This window comes from Dromiciops gliroides, chromosome 4 (assembly GCF_019393635.1).
Source record: "Dromiciops gliroides isolate mDroGli1 chromosome 4, mDroGli1.pri, whole genome shotgun sequence".
NCBI lineage: Eukaryota > Metazoa > Chordata > Mammalia > Microbiotheria > Microbiotheriidae > Dromiciops > Dromiciops gliroides.
The window spans coordinates 232067578-232090566 of record NC_057864.1 but is presented as its reverse complement, the minus strand read 5'-3'; the positions used below and the strand labels follow the sequence as shown (position 1 = coordinate 232090566).

General features: G+C 38.9%; 1 protein-coding gene across 7 annotated transcripts in view; it reads right to left on the bottom strand.

The window, feature by feature from the left end:
* Positions 1–22989, bottom strand: part of AGFG2 (ArfGAP with FG repeats 2) — a 56072-nt gene that overhangs the window by 7683 nt on the left and 25400 nt on the right. For 6 of the 7 annotated variants that reach the window (XM_044002359.1, XM_044002362.1, XM_044002363.1 and 3 more), the window contains 5 exons: positions 19452–19567; positions 17403–17550; positions 16651–16789; positions 8975–9100; positions 8081–8113 (listed from right to left, as the gene is read on the bottom strand). In XM_044002359.1, the coding sequence (XP_043858294.1) occupies positions 8081–8113; positions 8975–9100; positions 16651–16789; positions 17403–17550; positions 19452–19567 (562 nt within the window). The remainder of the gene's footprint in view (positions 1–8080; positions 8114–8974; positions 9101–16650; positions 16790–17402; positions 17551–19451; positions 19568–22989) is intronic. The other variant, XM_044002360.1, reaches the window with a different exon arrangement.

The window sequence follows — 22989 nt, the reverse complement described above, 5'->3', positions numbered from 1 at the left end:
CTGCAAAACTGCAGATAAAGTACTAACCAGTAAGGACAAATATGATTTTTCTCACCTGGGAGTTCCCTATTGCAGTAAAATCGGAGAAGAAAATAAGCATTTATCAAGTGCCTACTATGTGTCAGGCAACATGCTACAGGCTTTACAAATTGAATTCTCATTCCCATTTTACAGTTGATGAAACTGGAGCAAACAGGAGTTAAATAACACAAAGCTTTTAAGATACTTCACAGAGCTAATAAATTTCTCAGGTTTTTCTGGTTTCAAACCCAGTGCTCTCAAACATCTAGCTGCCCCAAGTAGCCTCAGGCTACCTCTTGCCCTGGATGACTCATGCTTTGGGGAAAGGCATACTTCTGCTGTAAAAAAAAAGGCCAAATATTTTAATCTTTGCAGCTCAAGGGGCAAAAATTGAGGATATTATAAAATCATAATTATATATTAAGAGAGAAAACAAACTTCTACAATTTTTAGATGAAATTCAAAATAAAATAATAATGGAATACACTTTAAAAAAAAAGACAGGTCTACAAATGAAAACTGAATTCTTTTCTGGAAGATAACATTTCACTTAACTGGGGTTCAAACTTAATATTCCCCATCATCAAAACTGATTGCAAATGGTCATCTGTCGATGCTAATATCTAATGAGAATTTTAGGGAATTCAGCTCTGAAAATGTCTTTTTACACTGGGACACTAATGCATTGTTGGTAGAATTGTGAACTTGTCCAGCCATTCTGGAGAGCAATTTGGAACTATGGCCAAAAGGCTATTAAACTTTGCATACTGTTTGATCCAGCAATACCACTGCTAGGTCCCAAAGATATTAAAAAAAAAAAAGGAAAAGGACCTATTTGTACAAAAATATTTATAGTGGCACTTTTTATGGATGCTCATCAGCTGGATAGTAGCTAAGCACGCTGTGGTATATGACTGTAATGGAATATTACTGTGCTATAAGAAATGACAAACAGGATTTCATAAAAGCCTGGAAAGACTTACATGAACTGATACAGTGAAGTAAGCAGAACCAGGAGACCATTGTACACAATAACAGCAGTACTGTATGATGAACTGTGAATGACTTAATTATTCTCAGCAAAACAATGATCCAAGACAATACCAAAGGACTAATGATGTATACATCAGTCTTTAGAGAAAGAACTAATGTTGTCTGAATACAGACTGAAGCATGCTATTTTTCACTTTAAATCTTTTTTAAAATTTTATGTGGGGGCAGCTAGATGGCGCAGTAGATAGAGCACTGGCCTCAGACACTTAACACTTAACTGTTATTTAACTGTGTAACCCTGGGCAAGTCACTTAACCCCAACTGCCTCACTTAAAAAAAAAAAAATTTGCGTGGCTTCTTGTACAAATGACTAATATCGAAGTGCTTTACATGATTGCACATGTGTAACCTGTATCTGTTCACAGTCTTAGGGAAGGGGGAGGGAAGGGAAGGACAGAATTTGGAATTTAAAACTAAGAAAACGTTTTTAAAATTGTTTTATCATGTAACTGTGGAAAAAATAAAACATTCTAAAAAAAAAGAAAATGTCTTTTCACAAAGATAAGTATTTCCAGGAGTAGCTAGGTAGCGCAGTGGATAAAGCACCAGCCTTGGATTCAGGAGGACCTGAGTTCAAATTCAGCTTCAGACACTTACTAGCTGTGTGACCCTGGGCAAATCACTTAACCCTCATTGCCCTGCAAAAAAACAAAAAAGATAGGTATTGCCAAATATTGTTATTAATCCATGATTTTAACTGAGCATATTCAGCTCTTGGAGGGCACGTAGAGAAAGAATTCTATTAGATCCTTCTTGATATTTGCCTTTTAGTCTGTTATTATATTTTAGACAAATCACTTTCACCTGAAGGTTAGGTGGAATCTCTTCAACTGCACAGTTAAGTGGATTTTGAAACATAGAAATTTCTTTTGCATTTTCATCAAGGTCCAAAAACACTGCTGGAAAAGCAGTTTGCACTCAAAAAATATATCCATTGCATATTTGTGTAAGAATGGAGATCTCACTTCTTGTTTTAACTTTTGACAGCATGGGAAGTATATAAAACAGCTTGACATTACTTGTGATTCAAACAATGTTAGTTGTCTAACTGACTAACCATAGTAAAAGTTTTGCAAATAAGTGCAGTTTTGCCTTGTAATTTTAGGTTGAATTCATTAAGAAACACATCAAATCTGAAGCAAAAGCTAATTTTCAAAGCCACTCAGTGTTTGACAATATTGAGTGAGGACAATTCTTTTCATTTTGAAAAATCTCAATTTTGGCCCTAAGCTCAAAACATTATAAGAAGACATTTTTTTTCTCTTTTCTTGTTTTTACAATTATGTATATACACTGGCAGTTAAAAAAAAAAATAAATGTCAAAGTATGGCAATATGCACAACACTGTCAAGTTTTGTAGTACCCTGGGCAGCAGTGCAAAGTGACAGAGAGTACCACTTACTATCTCTGTTGAAATGCCTGAATTCTGTCATTGTAGCATAAAAGGAGTCATGGACAAAAAGTAAACAAAGGAGCTTTAAATAAAACTTTATTAGATACTGACATTTGATTTTCAAATAATTTCAAGTGTCATAAAATATTACTCTTGATTTTTTTCTTCAAACATTAAAAAAATGTAAAAAGTCATGGGCCACACAAAAACGAAGCATCCTGGATTTGGCTGGTGGATCATAGTTTGCCCATTCCTAAACTACATGACTCTTTTGGGGGGCGGGGCAATGAGGGTTAAGTGACTTGCCCAGGGTCACACAGGTAGTAAGTGTTAAGTGTCTGAGGCTGGATTTGAATCCTCCTGAATCTAGGGCCTGTGCTTTACCCACTGTGCCACCTAGCTGCTCCTACATGATTCTTGAGGTCCCTTATTAATCTAAGACCAAACAATAGTAAAAGTAAAAATGAAGTGACAGCAGTAAAATTCTTCCTAGCTATATGAAGGCATGAAATGGTATGTGTCTATACTGAATCTGAATGCAAAATGACATACAGGAGTCCAGATAAAAAAGGGAGGCAGGCTTAATGTTGTCTTTCTAATTCCCCAATCTCATAGCAGAGAAGTAGGCTAGTTAGGGGTGTCAAGAGCCCCACCTAGTGGTAAGCCTTACTATGGCCAATTTAATTCCATTCACTTAAGTGAAAAGAATCCAACAAGAGGACTGGGTCCAATCAGATGAGAAAAAGGGAATTAGGGTAGTAGATTTTGAGCTGGAAAGGACCTCAAAGGCCAAGTCCAACATCCGCATTTTAAAAATAAGGAAAAAGAAGCCCAGAAGGGTTAAGTAAATTCACCAGGGTCACAGCTAATAATTTTTTTTTGTTTGTTTGTTTATTTGTTTGTTTTTGCAGGGCAACTGGGGTTAAGTGACTTACCCAGGGTCACACAGTTAGTAAGTGTTAAGTGTCTGAGGCCAGATTTGAACTCAGGTACTCCTGAATCCAGGGCTGGTGCTCTATCCACTGTGCCACCTAGCTGCCCCGGATAATAAGTTTTTAAGGCAGGATTTGAACTTGGCGTCTTCTTGACTCCAAGTTTAATCTACTACATCATGATGCCATCTCTCAAAGTGGGGTTGAAAAGGTGCTAGTGCTGAACTCCTGGGCCTGAAGAGATATGGGGCTCTGGGTAAGGAAGACATTTAAGGCTTATTTTCTCCAAGGTAGTTTTCCTACCTTCTGAACTCCATGTAGAGAAAAGAGAAAAACCAAGGTCAGTGGGGAGAGAAAGGGAGTGGAGCTCTTGGCTCCAGCCCCATGTATAGTCTTGTCCTGGTATAAGAAACAACATTACCAGAGGGCTCAGCTGTGCCTATGTCTCTCTCAAAGACATGTACAATTTAGTTTTTCACAGGAACTGGAGTTTACTGTTAGTTGTAATGAGGTGAATCAAATACTCTGAGAACTTCTACTGATGTGGCTAAAAACAGGGTCTTGAGGCAAGACTGACACAAGGGAGAGAAAAATAAAAGACTAAGACACAAAAGCTCCATTCCTTCTAACTAACTTGCCCCCAAACTCTCAACCCTTGATTCTTGTATACTTTTTACTAGATGGGGCATAGGCTCCTGATCTCTCTCTAAAGCCCCAGGGTTTCTTTCTTCCCTTAGAGCCATAGGCCCCACAGATCAAGGCTTAGGAAGAGGCCTGAGAGCTCCTCTCAAAAAACTCCTTTCAAGAGTTAACTTCCAGTGTGAGGAAACTTAGGGTGTCTTCCCTATTCAAGGTCACAGTAACTGCGTCCCTCATCCACCCTATTCCCTGAATTTTTTTAAGGGTCTCATCTGTGCTAGCTGTAAGCTCCCAACACAAAGAGAGTGGTTCTGAGTCACCTTCCTGATCCACTTCTGCTTTTCCTTCTGAGGAGTGGGCGCCCACATATGGCCCTAAATCTGTGGCCTCCTCTGACTTAAAGAGGAACAATCCTGTTCATCTTCCCATGGATTAGCAGCTCATATAGCCATGAAAAACTTAAGAGCTATACTGTAAACATAGGAAAATCTTCTGAACTCTCTCATCTACTACCTTTAAAGTCTCCTTAAGAAAACATTTCCTCCCCACCTCCCCCCATCCCTCATGTGGGCCAAGGACTCTTACAGAGAACACTGATCCTTGAGTCATGGTCCTCTTTTGTCTCCTGTGATCTCTGATGGGTTTCAGACCTATGCTCTCAGGAAAGTTGAAGGGTCAAAGTAACCTTTTAAAAAGAAGAACTTCAAATTGAATAATGCAAAAAACTCTAATTGTCCAAAATGGAATTGGCCAGACCGTGAACAGAAGGGAAACACACAGGACAAGGAGTTAGAAAAGCCAGAGGGATGCTTCCAGAAACAGGCAGACTGGAGTCCAGGAGCCCTGTGCAGAAAATGTACATTAGGACAGCCTGGGAGAACATTACTACCCCAGATGCCAAAGGACCCACCTAATGATACCATGTGAATAGCATCTTTTGTATTGCTATAGCTTTTCAAATCCCTAACCAATGTTTATTCCAAAGCTAGTTTGCTTATCCAATGTCAGAAACCTAAATAAAAGTTAAAAGAGATAGGAAGAGGGGCAGCTAGGTGGCATAGTGGATAGAGCACCGGCCCTGGATCCAGGAGTACCTGAGTTCAAATCCGGCCTCAGATACTTGACACTTACTAGCTGTGTGACCCTGGGCAAGTCACTTAACCCCTATTGCCCCGCAAAAAAAACCAAACCAAAACAAACAAAAAAAAAGAGATAGGAAGTTGGAACTGATCTGCTGGACAGAAATTGTGCTTCTTTCTTTTTTTTTTTTTGGCGGGGCAATGGGGGTTAAGTGACTTGCCCAGGGTCACACAGCTAGTAAGTATCAAGTGTCTGAGGCTGGATTTGAACTCAGGTACTCCTGAATCCAAGGCCAGTGCTTTATCCACTGCGCCACCTAGCTGCCCCAATTGTGCTTCTTTCTAAAGTTAGAAAAGGAAGGAAGGGAGGAAGGGAAGACAGTTTGTACGTACACCCATGAGCCAAGTTGGTAGAGAAAAGGCATGAACTCACCTGACCTCTCCCAAAAACCCTTCCAAACAACTTTTAGAGTAAGGTCTTGGGAACTCACAACACAATCACTCCAAAAAACCTCCAAATAATGCCATAGGACAATTCCTGGAGCAGCAGAACCCACAAAAAAATGGGCTAAGATAATGTTCCAGACAAAGACTGCTAGAAGGGCAGGAGGGGGATGTTGTGCAACCCAAACCCATGGTCCCACCGACACAGATCCAAACAACTTTTAATAATTCCTCAAAACAAATTCTGTATCAGAAAGACCCACAAAAAGACAAGCTGAAACAAGTTTCCAGAACAAGACAACTTAGAAGGTTGGTAGGAAAAGTCTCTTACAACAGGGTGATAGTGGAGGGGAGGAGTCCAGCCTAGGCCATGCCCCAGCAAACCAGCAGTAGACCTTGAGCCTATCATGGCTGCAGTGGTGGTTGCTGAACGTCTCAGCCCACAGATGGTGAGGGGATCAGACAACTGATCAGAAGGAGATTACAGGAGCCCCTTTTCTGGTGGTAGGGACAGAAATCTGTTGCATTGCCCATACTTGCATCTGGGTTGCAATCCTGGGTCTCAGTCCCAGGGCAAAGAGGAGCACTAGCAAACCAGAGCACGTGGCTGCAAGGGAGCTGGGACCTTGGTCATAGTTTTGGGGCTGAAAAGAGTGCTTGCAGTCACTCACAGACCAGAGCACAGGTCAGGAGAGTAGTAAACACACCTTTCCTTAGATCATAACACTTTGGAAGAACTGAAAACTTACAGGTCCCCAGAACTATCTCTGCAAACAGCTGCACAAAAAACATGAAGCTTGGACAGTGTCCTCTCCATTCTGGAAGCACAGCCCCACGTTAAGATAGAGTTAAAAGTCAAGAAATAAACTGGAAAAATGAGCAAACTGCCAGAAAAGATGCTGACTATAGGAAGTTACTATGGTGACAGGGAAGATCACAACACAAATTCAGAAGATGACAAATCCTGCCTCAGACACTTAACACTTACTATCTGTGTGACCCTGGGCAAGTCACTTAACCCCAATTGCCCCGCAAAAAAAAACAAAAATTGAATTGGGCAAGTGGAAGCTAATGACTTTATGAAACAAGAAACAATAAAACAAAATCAAAATAATGAAAAAGAAAAGGAAGAAAATGTGAAATATCTCATAGGAAAAACAACTGACCTGGAATCAAGGAAAGGGCAAATAGACTGAGGGGAGACAATTTATGAATTATTAGACTACCTGAAAGCCATAATCAAAAAAAGAGCCTGGATATCATCTTTCAAGATATTATCAAGGAAAACTGCCCTGATATTCTAGAACTTAGAGGTTAAAATAGAAATTTAAAAGAATCTGCCAATCACCTTCTGAAAGAGATCCCCAAATGAAAACTCCCAGGAATATCATAGTCAAATTCCAGAGCTCACAGATCAAGGAGAAAGTATTGCAAGCAGCCAAAAAGAAACAATTCAAATATTGTTGAGCTATAGTCAGGATTACACAGGATTTGGCAGCTTCCATATTAAAGAACCAGAGAACCTGGAATATGATATACTGAAAGGCAAAGGAGTTAGTATTACAACCAAGAATCACTTACCCAGAAAAATTGAATGTATTCTTTCAGAGGGGGAAAATGGACATTTAACAAATTAGAGGATTTTCAAGGCATTTCTAATCAAAAGATCAGAGTTGAATAAAAAATCTGACCCCCAAGAAAACATAAAAAGGTAAAAAAGAAAACAGAAAGAGAAAACATAAATTCAATTAGGTTAAACTGTTTATTACTTCTACATGGCAAGATAATATTTGTAACTCAACAACTTTACAACTATAAGAACAATTAGGAGTATATGTATATTATATCCACAGAGGATGTAGATATAAGGTGATTTTGATTGGATGATACCCAAAAAAACAAAATCAAGGGGTGAGAAAGAAAACTGCACTAGAAGAAGGAGGAAGGAGATTGGGTAAATTATCCCACATAAAAGAGGCATGAAAGATCTATTATAATGGAGGGAGAGTTGGGGGAGGGGGAGTGGCAGGCAAAACTTAAACCTTACTCTAAATCACTGTTGACTGGAGAAATGCAAATTAAAACAACTCTATCACATTGGCTAATGTGACAGAAAACAAAAATGACAGTGGAAGGGATGTAGGAAAATTGAGACACTAATATACTGTAGGTGAAGTGGTATACTCATTCAACCATTCTATAGAGCAATTTGGAACTATGCCCCTTTAAAGGGCTATAAAGAGTATATGCAGGGGGCAGCTAGGTGGTGCAGTGGATTAAAGCACCGGTCCTGGATTCAGGAGGACCTGAGTTCAAATCCAGTCTTAGACACTGGACACTTACTAGCTGTGTGACCCTTAACCCTCATTGCCCATCCAAAAAAAATTAAAAATTTTTAAAAATCCTCTCTAGACTTTAACTTTCTCACCTATAATAAGAGTGCTAGAAGGTCTAAAAAGTGGATCTTTAAATATGAGAAAGGCTGTTTTTGCCCTTTGGCTCAGAGAAAGGAAACTTACCAAAGCTGTAACTTCCAGTAAGCATCTGACTGGCTAGCAATAGGGAGGGAAGAGGAAAGAGTGAAAGAAAATCAAAAGAGAAAGGTAGTCAATCTATCACTTGCTCCCTCTCAAACAAGAATCTTGTCAATACTGGAGCTCAATCCTTAAGTACCTTGTGGTAGTCACTACACAGGGAGAGAGTGAGAGACAAGGCAGAGACTATCTGAGGTCAACTGTCAGGCCTGCCTTTTTTTTGCAGAGCAATGAGGGTTAAGTGACTTGCCCAGGATCACACAGCTAGTGTCAAGTGTCTGAGGCCAGATTTGAACTCAGGTCCTCCTGATTCCAGGGCCAGTGCTTTATTCACTGTGCCACCCAGCTGTCCCAGCCCTGCCTTTTAATACTTATAGATGATCCTGGGAGGGAGATACACTCACCCACATTGGGTCTTTGTTTCCTCACCCACAAAATGAAGAGAATGGACCGAATGACATAAAGGGTGCCTTTACTCTGAATCTCTGACACTCTCTCCTACTGGTATCTTCTAGCCAGACCCTCTCCCACCCCAGAAACAATGTAGATCTCCAGAAAGAAATAAATTATGCCCGGGGTTGCTCTCATGCTCTCGAGCTGCCCGGTCTTCCAACAGAAATGAAATCCTGGCTGAATTTAGCTTTTACCCTTTCTCTTGCAGTGTCAGTCTTTCCCTTTGGTCCTCAGTGAAAAAAGAAAATAGTGGAGTCTTCCTCCTTTGAGAAGGCCAGCCATAATCAACTTACTAGTCTTTTCTTTAAGTTAACCTTAGTTCTAATTCCCCTCTACCCAAGTCTTAGGCACAGTGATGAGATGAGAATGGAGAAAATGGGGAAGGAAAAGTAAGCAGGGGAAAGAAAAACAGTCAACCTCAGTTACCTATGGGCGTTGGCTGGGTCTGGAATAAAGCCTGGCCAGCTGGAGGGATACCTCCAATCGTAGAGGAGAAAGGGCTGCTTCCAAAGGCATCAAAGTTGGCAAATCCTCCATGGGATGTACCCTGGCCTGTAAGTAGAGAGAACAGGGAGGTTACACTAGAGCTAGAAAGCTATCCTTTAAAGGATTTCTGCTTTACTACACAACTTTCTTCTCTGGGCTTTGCTTTCCTCAATTGCAAAATAAGGCCGCTGAAATGAATGATCTAAGTCTCACAATCCTGAGACTACACATACCCAGGCTTATGCAGACAGAAAGGGGTCCAAGTTTTCTGAGCTCCACCTCTTCACAGAATCATAATCACTAAATTTCAGAGGCAAAAGAAGCTTTAGAGACTGTTAAAGGCTAAAATTTTAGCTATTCTGTCTAAAATATCTAATGAGTGGTCACCAACAAATTATAAGCTTTAGCAAGAGTTAGACTTTTAAGCATTTATTAAGGAGAATAAGAATTTGGTAAAGAGAGAGAGAAAGGCCTACATTCATCTATCTATTAAAGGGAGAGAGCATTCCTAGCTCTGCTCACCGCCAGAGTCCACAGGAAAGAGTGCGAGTCAGAGCGCCAGGCTCCCCCTTCTTCCTCCCACAAGCAAACGTCACTTCCTGACTCCAAAGAAAAGACGCATGGTCTTGCCCTCAGAGACCTTCACCTCATGGTGGAGCTTTTCTACAGTAAGTCTCCAGCAGGTGGCATCATTCCAATCATTACAAGACCATGTAGTCTAACTCCTGCCTAAGATTGAAACAATTTTACAACTTCCAAACATAGTCATCCAGCCTTTACTTGAAGATCTCCAGTGAGAATGTTGGATGTGTATCAAAGAGCTTTTTTTTCCCAGTTTCTCTATAAATTTAAAAACTAATTTAAAAACTCTTTCCACATCTGCTCTCTTTGGATGGGTTAGATCAAGAACAAAAGACAGCTTTCTTAAAAGAAAAGGATTAAGAGTAGAAACCAAATCTTAAAAAAGTCTTACATTGCGCTACCGTCCTTGCCTTCCCAAACCCCTGAAGTGATTGGCCTGTAAAACTCAGGAAAGTACCCCCCCCCTTCCATTAAAAATCATGGATTCCAGCCCTGGATTCAGGAGGACCTGAGTTTGAATCCGGCCTCAGACCCTTGTCACTTTACTAGCTGTGTGACCCTGGGCAAGTCACTTAACCCCCAATGCCTCACCAAAAAACAATAATAATAATAAAAATAATGGATTCTCTGGTTCAGAAAACAGTATGATACTGATATCAAGAGGACCCTTTCCAGCCTTAAGGGTAGAGGTTAAGGCAAGAATTTAGTAGTTCTAGTTGAAGATTAAGTGGCTACTGCTATAGAATGTTAACCCCAAACTGTTCTTAACATGCTGAGATTTTTCTCTTCAAGATTCTCATTAATATTATCTCATTATGGGGTATGTGTCCAAGGTGTGAGAAAATTATTAATAATAGGGTGTTCTGGGGACTCAGAGACACCCACACCCACGCACACACCCACTCACTCACACACACATAGGAACTCTGGCTGGTTTTGCAGGGCCAGCCCAGAGTCAGAAGGAATTTCAAAGGAAATGTAGATCAACCTTCCTAACTAACTAAAGGAAGTTAACTAACTTAAGACCACCTTCAAGTCATGTCAATCAATGGACTTCAATGTTACTGGCCAATTAGCTTGGATCAAGGTGGAGTGACCTACCTCTATCTGAGAAAGGTTAAAAACCCTGGAGAGGGGTCTCTCACTCTCTTTCCTCTCCCACGCTGCTCTCTCTCTTCCCTCTATCCTAGTTATGTAGGGCTTCTGATCTTTCTGAGCCATGTGCTCTCTATCTTTACTAATATTTAATATGCTTTAATAAATACTTAATGCCCCCAAACTGGTGCAGTATCCTCTAATTTCTAAGTAACAAATATATTATAAACCCCAACTAATTTTCCCTAAAACTTGAGATAATTATAGGGTACCCCATAAATTTTTATTCACCACAAAAGGCATGTACAGAGGGAAGTTATGTGTCTAAGGACATAGAGGGTGGGGGAAAGGGGATATGCCAAGTTGGACATCTCTCTCTAAATTAGAAATGTCAGGTAACTGGATTACTAAGAAATGGAATAAAATTGCTTTTGGTAGACTGAAACTCAGAATACAGAATTAACCATTTTTTCTTCAACAAAGGGAACCTACTTCCTTCCATTACATTTCTGTGTAAGTCTAACTATTATAAGAAGTTTCACCTCTCATGGCACATATATCTATCTCCCTGAAACCTCCACTCACTGCTCCTAGTTCTGCATTTTGGGTAAGGCAAAGCAGAACAAGTCTAACAATAATAATTGGATATTTTAATTTTTTAATATGACTGATTATGTTGATTGTTTTTCTAATATTGAACCATTCTTATATCCCTGGTATAATAATGATTTCTTTGATCAATATATGTCATCTGACAGGATTTTATTTTAAATTTTGAATCAATATTCATTAAAGTTATTAATCTATAGTTCTATTGTGTTTTATCTTTCCCTGGTTTGGGGTATTAGTTTAAATACTAGGACTACGTTTGCTTTCCCAATTTTTGAGAATACTTTGTATGGTAATGGTACTAAATGCAAGTTTAATAGAATTCTACTACGAATTCAACAGGATTAAGGGTTTTTCCCTTTAGTAGTTCCTGTACAGCTACTTCTATTTCCTTTTCTGAGATTAATTGGTGTTGTTAGTTTGGATATTTTATACTTTTAAGATATTCCTCAATTACTTTTGTCAGAGTATAACTAAATGTACATAGTAGCTTCTGATCAAATTTTTTATTTCTTCAGGTTTTGTTGTGACTTTTGTTTACTATGTTGTTGATTTGATTTTCTTTTCTTTTTAATCAGATTGGCTAAATATTTGTCAATTTCATTAGTTTTTTTCAAAGAACAAACTTTCAGTTTTATTAGTCATTTCTAGTTTTTTGGTTTTCAGTTTTATCTATTTCTCCTCTAATTTTAATACCGCCTCTTTTGTGCTTATTTTAGGTTTGCTAATTTGCTGGCTTTCTAATTTTTTTAAATGCATATTCACTTTATTAATTCCATCTTTTTCTGTTTTACAAATATATGTCTGTAGGGATATCTTTTCCCCCGAGACTATTTTAGCTGCGTCTAGGAATTTTGGTACATTGTTTCATCAATATCATTTTATTTCACATAAATGTTGTTCCTATGATTTGTTCTTTGACCCACTCATTATTTAGGATGTCACTGTTAAGTTTCCATTTGTGTCTGTGTCTTTTGTTTGTGCTCTCTGAACTGATTCCTATTTTTATTATTATGTTCTGTAAAGAATGTGTTTATTATTTCTTTTTGACATTTGTTTGCAATTTCTGTGTACATTCTCTAATACACAATTAATTTACCTACAAGTTCCATGTGGTGTTAAGAAATACTTATATTCTTTTTTGTGTGTTTTTGTTTCTTGGTGAGGCAATTGAGGTTAAGTGACTTGCCCAGGGTCACACAGCTAGTAAGTGTCAAGTGTCTGAGGCTGGATTTGAACTCAGGTTCTCCTGAATCCAGGGCCAGTGCTTTATCCACTGTGCTACCTAGCCGCCCCCGAAATACTTATATTCTTAAGCAGTCTCATTTGGAGGTGTCATAAGTCTTTTTGTTCTAGATTCTCCAACAATCTGTGTAATTCTATATTTTCCCGTTTGTTTACTTTTCTGTTGGATTTGTCCAAAATGGAAGAATTGAAATCTCTTACCATTACTATATTATTCTCTATATCTTCTTGTAGTTAACTTTTTTCTATTTTCTATTATGAATTTTTATGCTAAGGTATTTGGAGCATAAAAGTTGATATTGATATTGGTTTGTTATTTCTGGTTACTTTCATCATACTCTAGTTTCTTTGCTCACCCCTTTTTATGTTAACAATAATAACAGACAATTATATGGCACTTTAAGGCTTGTGAAACACTTTACATAAATTATTTCACTTGATCCTCACAATTCTATGACATAGGCACTATTTTACAGACAAGGAAAGTAAAGCTCAGAAAGGTTAAATAATTTTCTCATGACACCCAAGTATCAACAAGATGGGATTTGAACAATTTTCTCTTTCTGTAGTCTTTCTGCAAAATTACTGCTACTTTCTTTTATAAAGACCTTTCAAATCCTTAAAGTCTGCTATGATTCCCCTAAGTCATCTCTTCTCTCTGCTAACCATCCCCTATATGGTATTATAATCTTCTCATATTCCTTTCTAGCTTAGTATCCTTCCTAAAGTGTGGTGCCACAAACTGAACACAATATTCCAGATTATGATCTGACCATTAGAATACAATAAAACCATAAGTCAGTGAACAAACTTTTACTAAATAGATTCCTAAACTTTAAGTCTGATAATTTGTTTTTAATTAACTGCATTTTAGTATACTTGATTTCCCTTTAATTCTCTATATTTTATTTTATATATTTGAAAACAGTATTCCTAGAAGGGATCCAAAAGGTTTAGACTGCCCAAGGGGTCTAAGACACAAAATAGGTCAAGAACCCCTGCCCTATACTTTTTTTAAGGTGATTGTACAACAAACAGTGAAGGAAGAGGGTATTCTTAAACAACTATGGAAGTGAGAAAAAACCTCTTTATAGGAGGTGGCACCTGAGCTGAACCTTGAAGGAAGTTAGGGATTAAAAGAGATGGAAGTGAGAAGGGAGAGCATTCCATATATAGAGGACAAAAAGCCGTTGCAAAGGTATAGAGGTGAGAAATGGAATTTCCTGTATATGGAATAATAAGTAAGCATAGAGAGCATCTGAGGGAGTAAAGTGTAAAAAGCCTAGAAAGATAGGCAGGTTGGAGGAATTTAAACATCAAACAGAGTTTGTAGTTCATCTTAGGGCAATGAGGAAACACTGAGCTTCCTGGGCAGAGAAGTGTCGTGTTTGTGCCGGTACTTTAGATAATTTTGGTAACTGGATGGAAGACACATTAGAAAGGAGAGAGTCTTGAAGCAGAAAGATCCATTAGGAAGCTACTGTTGATGAAGGCCTGGAATTGGGTGGCTGTGGTATGAACTGAGAGAAAGGGACTGATGAAAAAAAACACTGAACATGTAGAATTGGTATGACTTGGCCACTAAGGGAATATGGAATTGGGAAGGGGTGAGAGTTGCAAACTTGAGTGACCGGAAGAATGGTGTTTACCTTGACAGAGAAAGGAAAGTTAAGAGGAAGGATGAGTTTAAAGAGAAAGATAATGAGTTCTGTTTAAGACGTGTTGAGCTTTTGCTTGCAGGCCTCAGAATTGTGATGGGAAGGGAGCATGGGAGAAAAATCTAGAACTCAAAAAATATCTTTACATGTAATTGAGAAAAATAAAAAATAAAAATAAAATTAAGACATATTGAGCTTGAGATATTTAACATATCCACCTGGATAAGTAAGCCACCGGAGAGGCAAGATAGGAACTCTGAAGAGAGATGAGGAATGGATGTATAGATTTGGAATCATCTGCACAGAGATAATAATTGAGAAATCATGGGAGCTATAAAGAGATCACCAAGAGATAGGGCATGAAAAGAGAAGAGAGAGGCGAGAACAAGGTCATGAGGTATATCCACGCATAGCAGGTAGAACATGATTAAACTGAACAATAAAGAGAATGAATGATCTGTCAGGTAGAAAGAAAACTTTGACTATGTAGTGTCAGAAAAACTCAGGGATAAGAGGAAGATAGAGAGTGTGGTTAACAGCACTGACCACTGCAGGGAGGTCAAGAAAGGTAAGGACCTAGAAAATGCCATTGGATTCAACAATAAAGTGATTGCTGGAGACCTTAGAGAGTGTAGTTTGAACTGCAGAGAGGAAAGTGAGACTGCAAGGAGCTGAGGAATAAGTGGAAAGGAAGAAAGAAGAGGTAAGAAGTATAGAAAGCTTTCTCTCAGAGTTTAGCTCTGAAAAGGAAGAGATAGGAAGATAGCACAGGCACCAAGGTCAGGTGGAATAGACTGAAGAGGATGCTGAACTTCACTACAAAGAAGAAAAAATGACCTGAAGGCCCATAGATAACCAGGATCTGGGTGGTTATTTTGGACGAAGTGAATCTCAGAAGAGGAGCAGTAGGTGAATGAATGTGGTTAAGGAAAGCAAAAAGCATGCTTCCTCCCCATCCTAGTCCACAATGGAGAGGGTGGTCAGGAGTACTGTGCCACTGAGAGAGCATAGTCTCTCTGATGGCCAAGAGATGAAAGGCCTGCAAGAGGAAAATCTACTATGAAATGTAATTTGTTAAAAATAGAAACAGGCCAAGATGGGCAAGGAAGGTAAAGTTTGAGAGAAATCTGGAAAAAATGTAAGAGGGTACAAAGCGTCAGCCAGGAATGGGAGCTTAGATCTAGGCATTCTTCAACTCAGAACTATAGGGATTGTGATTGAGAGAACTATGCCCTTTCTAGTAGTAATAATAATGCTGAACTGATTATTATTCCCAGAGTAAGAGGTAGAAATTGGGGATGGGAGAGGAGCTGGAGGGAGGGAGGGAGGGAAAGGAGGCCTGGGTCCTGGGTGTATTGGTTAAGATGAAGCCAGGTCGGGGGCAGCTAGATGGCACAGTGGTTAAAGCACCAGCCCTGGATTCAGGAGTACCTGGGTTCAAATCCAGCCTCAGACACTTGACACTTACTAGCTGTGTGACCCTGGGCAAGTCACTTAACCCCCATTGCCTAAAAACAAACAAACAAACAAAAAGATGAAGCTAGGTCTTGGGATGGCTTGGAGAACTGATCCCCTCCAATCCAGAAGAGCTCTAATTTAGGTCAAGTTCAGCATTAGCTTTTGGGCTGCTATGTCACAGTGTTGACTCCCATTGACCTTATGATTCACTAAAACTCACGGATCATTTTTTCTGAAAATGCCATCTGGTCATGATTTCTCCAGCAGGACAACCTGATGAGGTTGAAGTTTTGAGCCCAAATGCAAAACTTCACATTGATTCCTATTCGATTTCATCTGACCCAGTTCAGCTTTACCAGTTTAACTCCTCTTCTTCATTTGGAATCCTACTGTCTATTACTTGGTGGGCCAAGTTAGCTGTAACTCCCAGTTTCATGTCACACTACCCACCAAAACCCCGGTCTGATTCATCGTGTTTTTTACAAGGTATGGAACAAGAATTCAATAGAATCAGATGGGTTTGGGGTGGGGTGGGGGGTGGAGACAAGGCAGAGAGGCAGATAATACTCTTCAGCCTCCAGTGGCCAATGCTGACATACAATGGGACAGCAGCCTCCTCATTCTTTCTCCAAACCATTTGCAAAGGAAGAGAGGACAAAAGGAGAGTAAAAAGACAAATACTATTTTTACAAGTTTAAGAGGAAGCTCTGGGACAACTCCTGCTTTTATTTAGTGCCTCCCCCCAATTTATTTCGGACCTCAACCTAAGCTGTCAGTGTTATGACCACTTTTTCTTCTTCTCTACTTCTCCCTATGACCCAATATAAAATTACTATAAGGTACCTCCCTATCCCCTTCCAATGAATAAACTAATTCCAAGATCAAACAAAATGCAAGTTACACCAAAGGAATGGGTTCTACTAGGCCTGACGTTGGACATGAAACTATTTTTGTTTGTACCCAACTTACCCCCAAAGACAGCAAAATTCGATGCTGGTTGGGGAGCAGCAAAAGGGTCTCCACCAATGTCAGCCAGAAGGTCAGTGCTGGCTTTCTTGACTGAAGGGAGGGACGGTGGTTGGGAGCACCGGTGTTGGGAGAGCCGAGCCTGAGGGACACACAAGGGAAGAATGAATTATAATAATTATGGAGCCATGAATCCTAGAAAACTACCTGAACTTCCTCTAACTTTGTACTGTCCTAGCCGAGAGAGACAGATGTACTGGAATTCATGTGGTTTCTGTGCTGAGAAAATTCGAGGGAAGAAGACAGGATGCTTTGCTTTATATTCCAGTTTATAAACTCACAGGATCTTAGACTTACTTTAGGGCCTATATAGGAAATAGCCTCAGTGAAATATTGTCAACAAATAACACAGTAATCAATTCCAACTGTGGCTATTATCAACCAGATTTCTACTTTCCCTGAGTTGTTGAAAAAGTTTCCCCAACCCAAAGGTCCTTCTGTGCTTCCTTCCAAATGTAAAGTCATTAGGTCTGATTTGATTTTCTTCCAACCTACTTCCTGAAAGTTTATTCTTTTTTTTTTTTAACAAGGAGAAAATGCAGAGATATTTTTTAGTAGACAGTGACACATAAGCAGAGTTCATGGTAAAGGTTCTGCTGTGCTGTCCTGTGAATCAATCTACAGATTCAAGGACTGAAACTTAGATCTCTATCTTCTTGCCCTCTATAAAGTAAGCTTTTTTATTTGACACCTACCTGGCTAGTGCTGGAGATGGCAACAGAGGGCACAGGGTCCCCAAGAAGTGTCCTCAGGGGCTTTACATCTGGAGTGGAATCTTGGGTAGGGGTAGAGGTGCTGCTTTTGGTGTAGGATGGCCCCTTGACTTGGTCTGGGGGGACATACCTTCAAGGAACAAACAGTCTAAGTGGAACAAGAAGGAGTAACACCTTATAGTATCCCCAGTTTATGTTCTCCTTCAACTCCTAGGAAAGCAGACATTATAGTATCTGAATTGAATCATTGTGTTTTTAGAGGTAGAAAAGAATTTAGATATTGTCCAGTCCAATCTCTCAACCAATGCAAGGATGTCCTTTACAAGAGAGGTTGCCAAACATGTAGCCTGCACAAGTGAAGCCCTAAGTGAGGCCTGAACCAGTTTTAAATGTAATTGGGAAATATTTAAAAAGATAAGTAACAATGCAATAGAACATAGATAACTTTACATTTTAAACTAAGTCAATATTCAGTCTGTAGGTATCCTTAGATGGAGATTAATGGCCTCCCCTTTTATTTGAATTTGACACCACTGACCTAGAACATTTCTGACAGGTGATCATGTAGCTGCTGTAGAAATGCTTTTAGTGACAAAGAATCTACATGAAGATAATAACAATAATGAATAGCCTCTTCATTCTAATGTTTTCAGCCACCTAGGTTCTAAGCAAGTCCCTACCTGGTAGAAATACTACCATATTCATAAACATAGAAACTCCCCAACTTTTTCCTATAAGGTTTTCCTTTTATATCTCCCCTTCTAATTCTTAATGCCTCCTTCCCAAAGGTAGTTTCTGTCAAATCGTCATACTCGAGCTCCCAGATTCTGCATCTCTGTATTTGTTACTCCAGCTCTTATCCTTTCTAACCTCTAATTATACCCCTTTGTCTACGTGCATCTACTTCACTCTTAATAACATCTCCTAATCCAAAGCATCTCCCCCCCTCCCCCAAAGACCAGAGGTTCTTAACCTTTTTTTGTATCATGGCTTTTTTTTTTTTTTGCAAGGCAATGGGGTTTAAGTGACTTGCCCAGGGTCACACAACTAGTAAGTATCAAGTGTCTGGGGCCAGATGTGAACTCAGGTCCTCCTGACTCCAGGGCCGGTGTTCTATCCACTGTGTCACCTAGCTGCCCCATGTATCATGGATTTTTTTGGCAGTCTGGTGAAGCCTATAATCCCCCTCTCAAAACAATGTTGGGGGGGGGGCGGCTAGGTGGTGCAGTGGATAAAGCACTGGCCCTGGATTCAGGAGTACCTGAGTTCAAATCCGGCCTCAGATACTTGACACTTACTATCTGTGTGACCCTGGGCAAGTCATTTAACTGCCACTGCCCCACCAAAAAAAAAAAAAAGTTGTCTCCATTCGCAAAGAAGGCTAACTTCAATTAGAGGTTAGTAAAAATAAAGATGAATTTTTTTCCCCATTCAAATTCAATTCATGGACCCCTTGAAATCGATGTTTGGATCCCAGGTTAAGAAGCACTATCCAGAAGGTCAAGTCCCTAGGAACAGAAAGCACATCTAAAATACTCTCCTATTCAATTTAACCTGCATTCTCCCACTTATTCTCCAACTAGGTATCAAAACAGGAAAAAAAAAATCATCATGACTGAGAACTTTTGCTGTTAAAACATTGGCTTTCTTTTCTGAGAAAACAATAATTTGTCAGCATATTCCCTAATGATTTATAAGGTGGAAAAAGTAAATACCATAACCATAAGAAAGTATTAAGATAATAAAGGTTCAAACTAAATACCTGCTTCCAATTCTTTTCTCCCCCGAAAGATAGCAACTTGGTATGAATAAACACACATTACCACCTACATGCACCCACTATTCTAACTAATCCATTTCCTTTGGTAAACTTGAGGAACCTTCAATAAAGACTGATCTTATAGAATTATGACAGGACTTAGCTGTGATTGAATCTACAAAGATTTAACCTAAGCTTCCAGAAGAGCTGGAAAGAGAAGACTATATACTACACACATCTATGTAACTGTTTTCTATCTCCTTCATGATTACCATCGCTTCTTCTCATATTTCTCCTGAAGAAACTCCTTCACCTTTTGAGGGTCCCTGGAGTCTGGGACCAAGGAGGTTTGTGTATCAAAGAGACCCAGCCAGATCTTCCTGCAAACCTGTGATATAAGAGGAAAGACTGCTGAAGAAGACAGTTTAGAGTAAAAAACACACATACCTCCAACCAGAAGTTGAAAAATTTTCAGTGTGAGCATTTACACTTTGGAAATGCAAGGATTGATAGTTTTGTTGATTTTCTAGACTTAAGAAAGAAGCATGGAGAAAATATTAACAACACAGAATAAACTTAACAGCGTGTCATGCAGGCATTTCCCCCAAGAGAACTGTTGAACATTTATCAGCATACTGCTGCCTCTAATGGTTTTGAGAAGTGTGTAGCTTTTAGGTTGATTGGAAGGCCCCTGTCTTCATGATCCAAGTTCCTCATACTGGTCAGTGTCAGGAATACAAACACTATTAACAAGCATTCCACAAACCTCTGGGCTTAATTGAAGAAGGAGAAGGAATTTACTTTGTAAAATAAGTTGAATTCAACAAATATTTATCAAGAGTCTACTATGTATAGAGAGCACTGTTCTAGGCACAAGAGATACAAAGTCTAGATAGAAACATTTCAGTTTTTTCTGACAATGTAGCTATACGATCTTGATTTTTTTAATGTTTCAAACCCTTTGGAATTATACACCAGATCTTAGATCAACAATCCTAAATCTAGAAGATACAGAAAAATATCCAGGAGTTTATGAGTTAGTACTCATTTACAGTGATTATCTGTCAATGCATTCAATCTAACAAATTTTTTTTATGATCCTCCTTTTGTACTTTTTAAAAGAGGAATGGTGTCAAAAGGGTGACATTTCCCAGCTGTGTCTTGAAAAAAGAACCTATCCTTGTCCCAAAAAGATATAAACAGGCAGTTTTCAGACAAAGAAATCAAAGCTATCTATAATCATATGAAAAAATGCTCCAGATCACTACTGATCAGAGAAATGCAAATTAAAACAACTCTGAGGTATCACCTCACACCTATCAGAGGGGCAAATATAACAAAAACAGAAAATATTAGATGTTGGAGACCATGTGAGAAAGCTGGGACACTCATCCACTGTTGGTGGAGTTGTGAAAAGATCCAACTATTCTGGAGAGCAATTTGGAACTATGCCCAAAGGGCTTTAGAACCATGTATACCCTTTGATCAATCAATACCACTGCTAGGTTTATATCCCAAAGAGATCATAAAAAAGGGGAAAAGACACACATGCACAAAAATATTTATAGCAGCTCTTTTTGTGGTGGCTAAGAACTGGAAATCAAAGGAATGCCCATCAGTCGGGGAATGGCTAAACAAGCTACGGTATATTATTGTGATGGAATATTATCATGCTTTAAGAAATGACAAGCGGGATGATTTCAAAAAGGCCTGGAAAGACTTGTATGAACTGATGTATAGTGAAGCGAGCAGAACCAAGAGAACATTGTGCAGAGACAGCAATACTGTTTGATGAAGAACTGTGAATGACAACTATTCTCAATGCAACGATCTAAAACAATCCCAAAAGACTATTTTGTTTGTTTTTTTTTGGGGGGGGGAAGGTTGCGGGAAAGATAAAGGATTTCGTTTTAGAGATGTTGAAATTGGGGGGGGGGGGGACGCAGGGCAATGGGGGTTAAGTGACTTGCCCAGGGTCACACAGCTAGTTAAGTGTCAAGTATCTGAGGCAGGATTTGAACTCAGGTCCTCCTGAATCCAGGGCCAGTGCTTTATCCACTGCGCCACCTAGCCACCCCTCCAAAGGACTATTGACCTCCAAAGAAATAATTGCTATTGATGAAACACAGACTGAAGCATGCTATTTTTCACTTTCTTTTTTTCTTTTATTCAAGTTTTCTTACATAAAATGACTAATATGGTAATGTTTTACATAACTGTACACGTATAACCCATATCTGATTGCTTACCGACTCAGGGAGGGTGAGGGAAGGAAGGATAAAAACTGGAACTCAAAATTATAAACAAAAATGTTTCATTACTTAAAAAAAAAAAAAAGAACCTATCCTTGGTTGGTTCAAGTTCCACAAAAATAATCTCAATGAAGAAGTCTGGAAAACTCTTGTAGGGCTGGATTTCATTGCTTTTATCAACAGTTTAGTCAGACCTTTACCCCATTTCCCAATTTAATAGAGTTCTGATCTAATTATGGTGTTGGGTACTTGTGAATGATGGTCAGGTTTTGAGAACCCAGCCTATCAGGACCCAATGGTCAAAAAAGAAAAGCCCAGAAATTTCATGTCACATAAGCATAAATTGCCAATACCTACTATCTTCAGTTTAGACATTAGGTATAATCCCTGTATAAAGGCAAAACAACAGGCAACTCTAAAGGGGTTACCTAATGCAATTCTTTAATTTAATAGATAAAGAAACTGGGTCCACTAGGTGGCGCAGTGGATAGAGCACCGGCCCTGGAGTCAGGAGTACCTGAGTTCAAATCCGGCCTCAGACACTTAACACTAGCTGTGTAACCCTGGGCAAGTCACTTAACCCCAATTGCCTCACCAAAAAAAATTTAATAATAAATAAATAAAAATAGATGAAGAAACTGAGGCCAAGAAAAGTTATGTCATTTAGGTCCTAAGTGATGTTATGGGAAAAACAATTCTTCTAATCAAGCCAATTACGTTCAGGAACAAATGAGTCCTTTTAATTCTGCCAGTACAGAAAAGGGAGACAGAGCCTGAAATTTAGACATAGACACCTCTTCCCAAAGAGTAAGTTTCATAACTTACACTAAAAGGGAACAAAATGTTATCAATTAAGACAATTTACAGATTGTGGAGGGGCCAAAAAGAGGGCATCTTCAAAGAAAAGGAACATCAAACAAAGGACAGCTGTCTTTACTTCCTGGAACTATTTCACATTCTTGTTATCAGCAAGGTCAACTTGCAGAGTTAGGACAAAGAACCTCTTAAGTTTTAAAATAACATTTTGAATTCCTACTGTTCAATTGAGAACTGGAGCTTTTTATGTCTTCATCAGTGACAGAGCCAATAGGCAAAGTCCTGGTCCTTGGACTCCAAACCTGGTGTGTACTTTCCATTGTACCATATGCTGCCTCCTTGGAATAACACTGATCCTCAGAATTGTTTTATATATAATGAATTCATTTTCTTTTTTTATTATGAACTCGACAAACATCAGACATGAACATTTCCATATATAAAGAACAGAAAAATGATTGTATATGACACTGAGTCTATTATTTACAGCTTGTTTTTTTATTTTTTATTTGGGGGGAAGGGTAGGGCAGAGTACATATTAAATTTAAATTTAACCCAGCAGTCTCAGCACTATCCTCCTATCAGAGAAATGCAAATTAAAACAACTCTTTTGTGTATATTTTAAAATGTTTCACTGTCACTTTTTTTTCTTTTCTTTTTGGCAATTAATTAACTTAAAGTAAATTATTTGGATTAACACTAGGCCAAAAAAAGTAGAATCCACACCTCATGAAAATTTTTT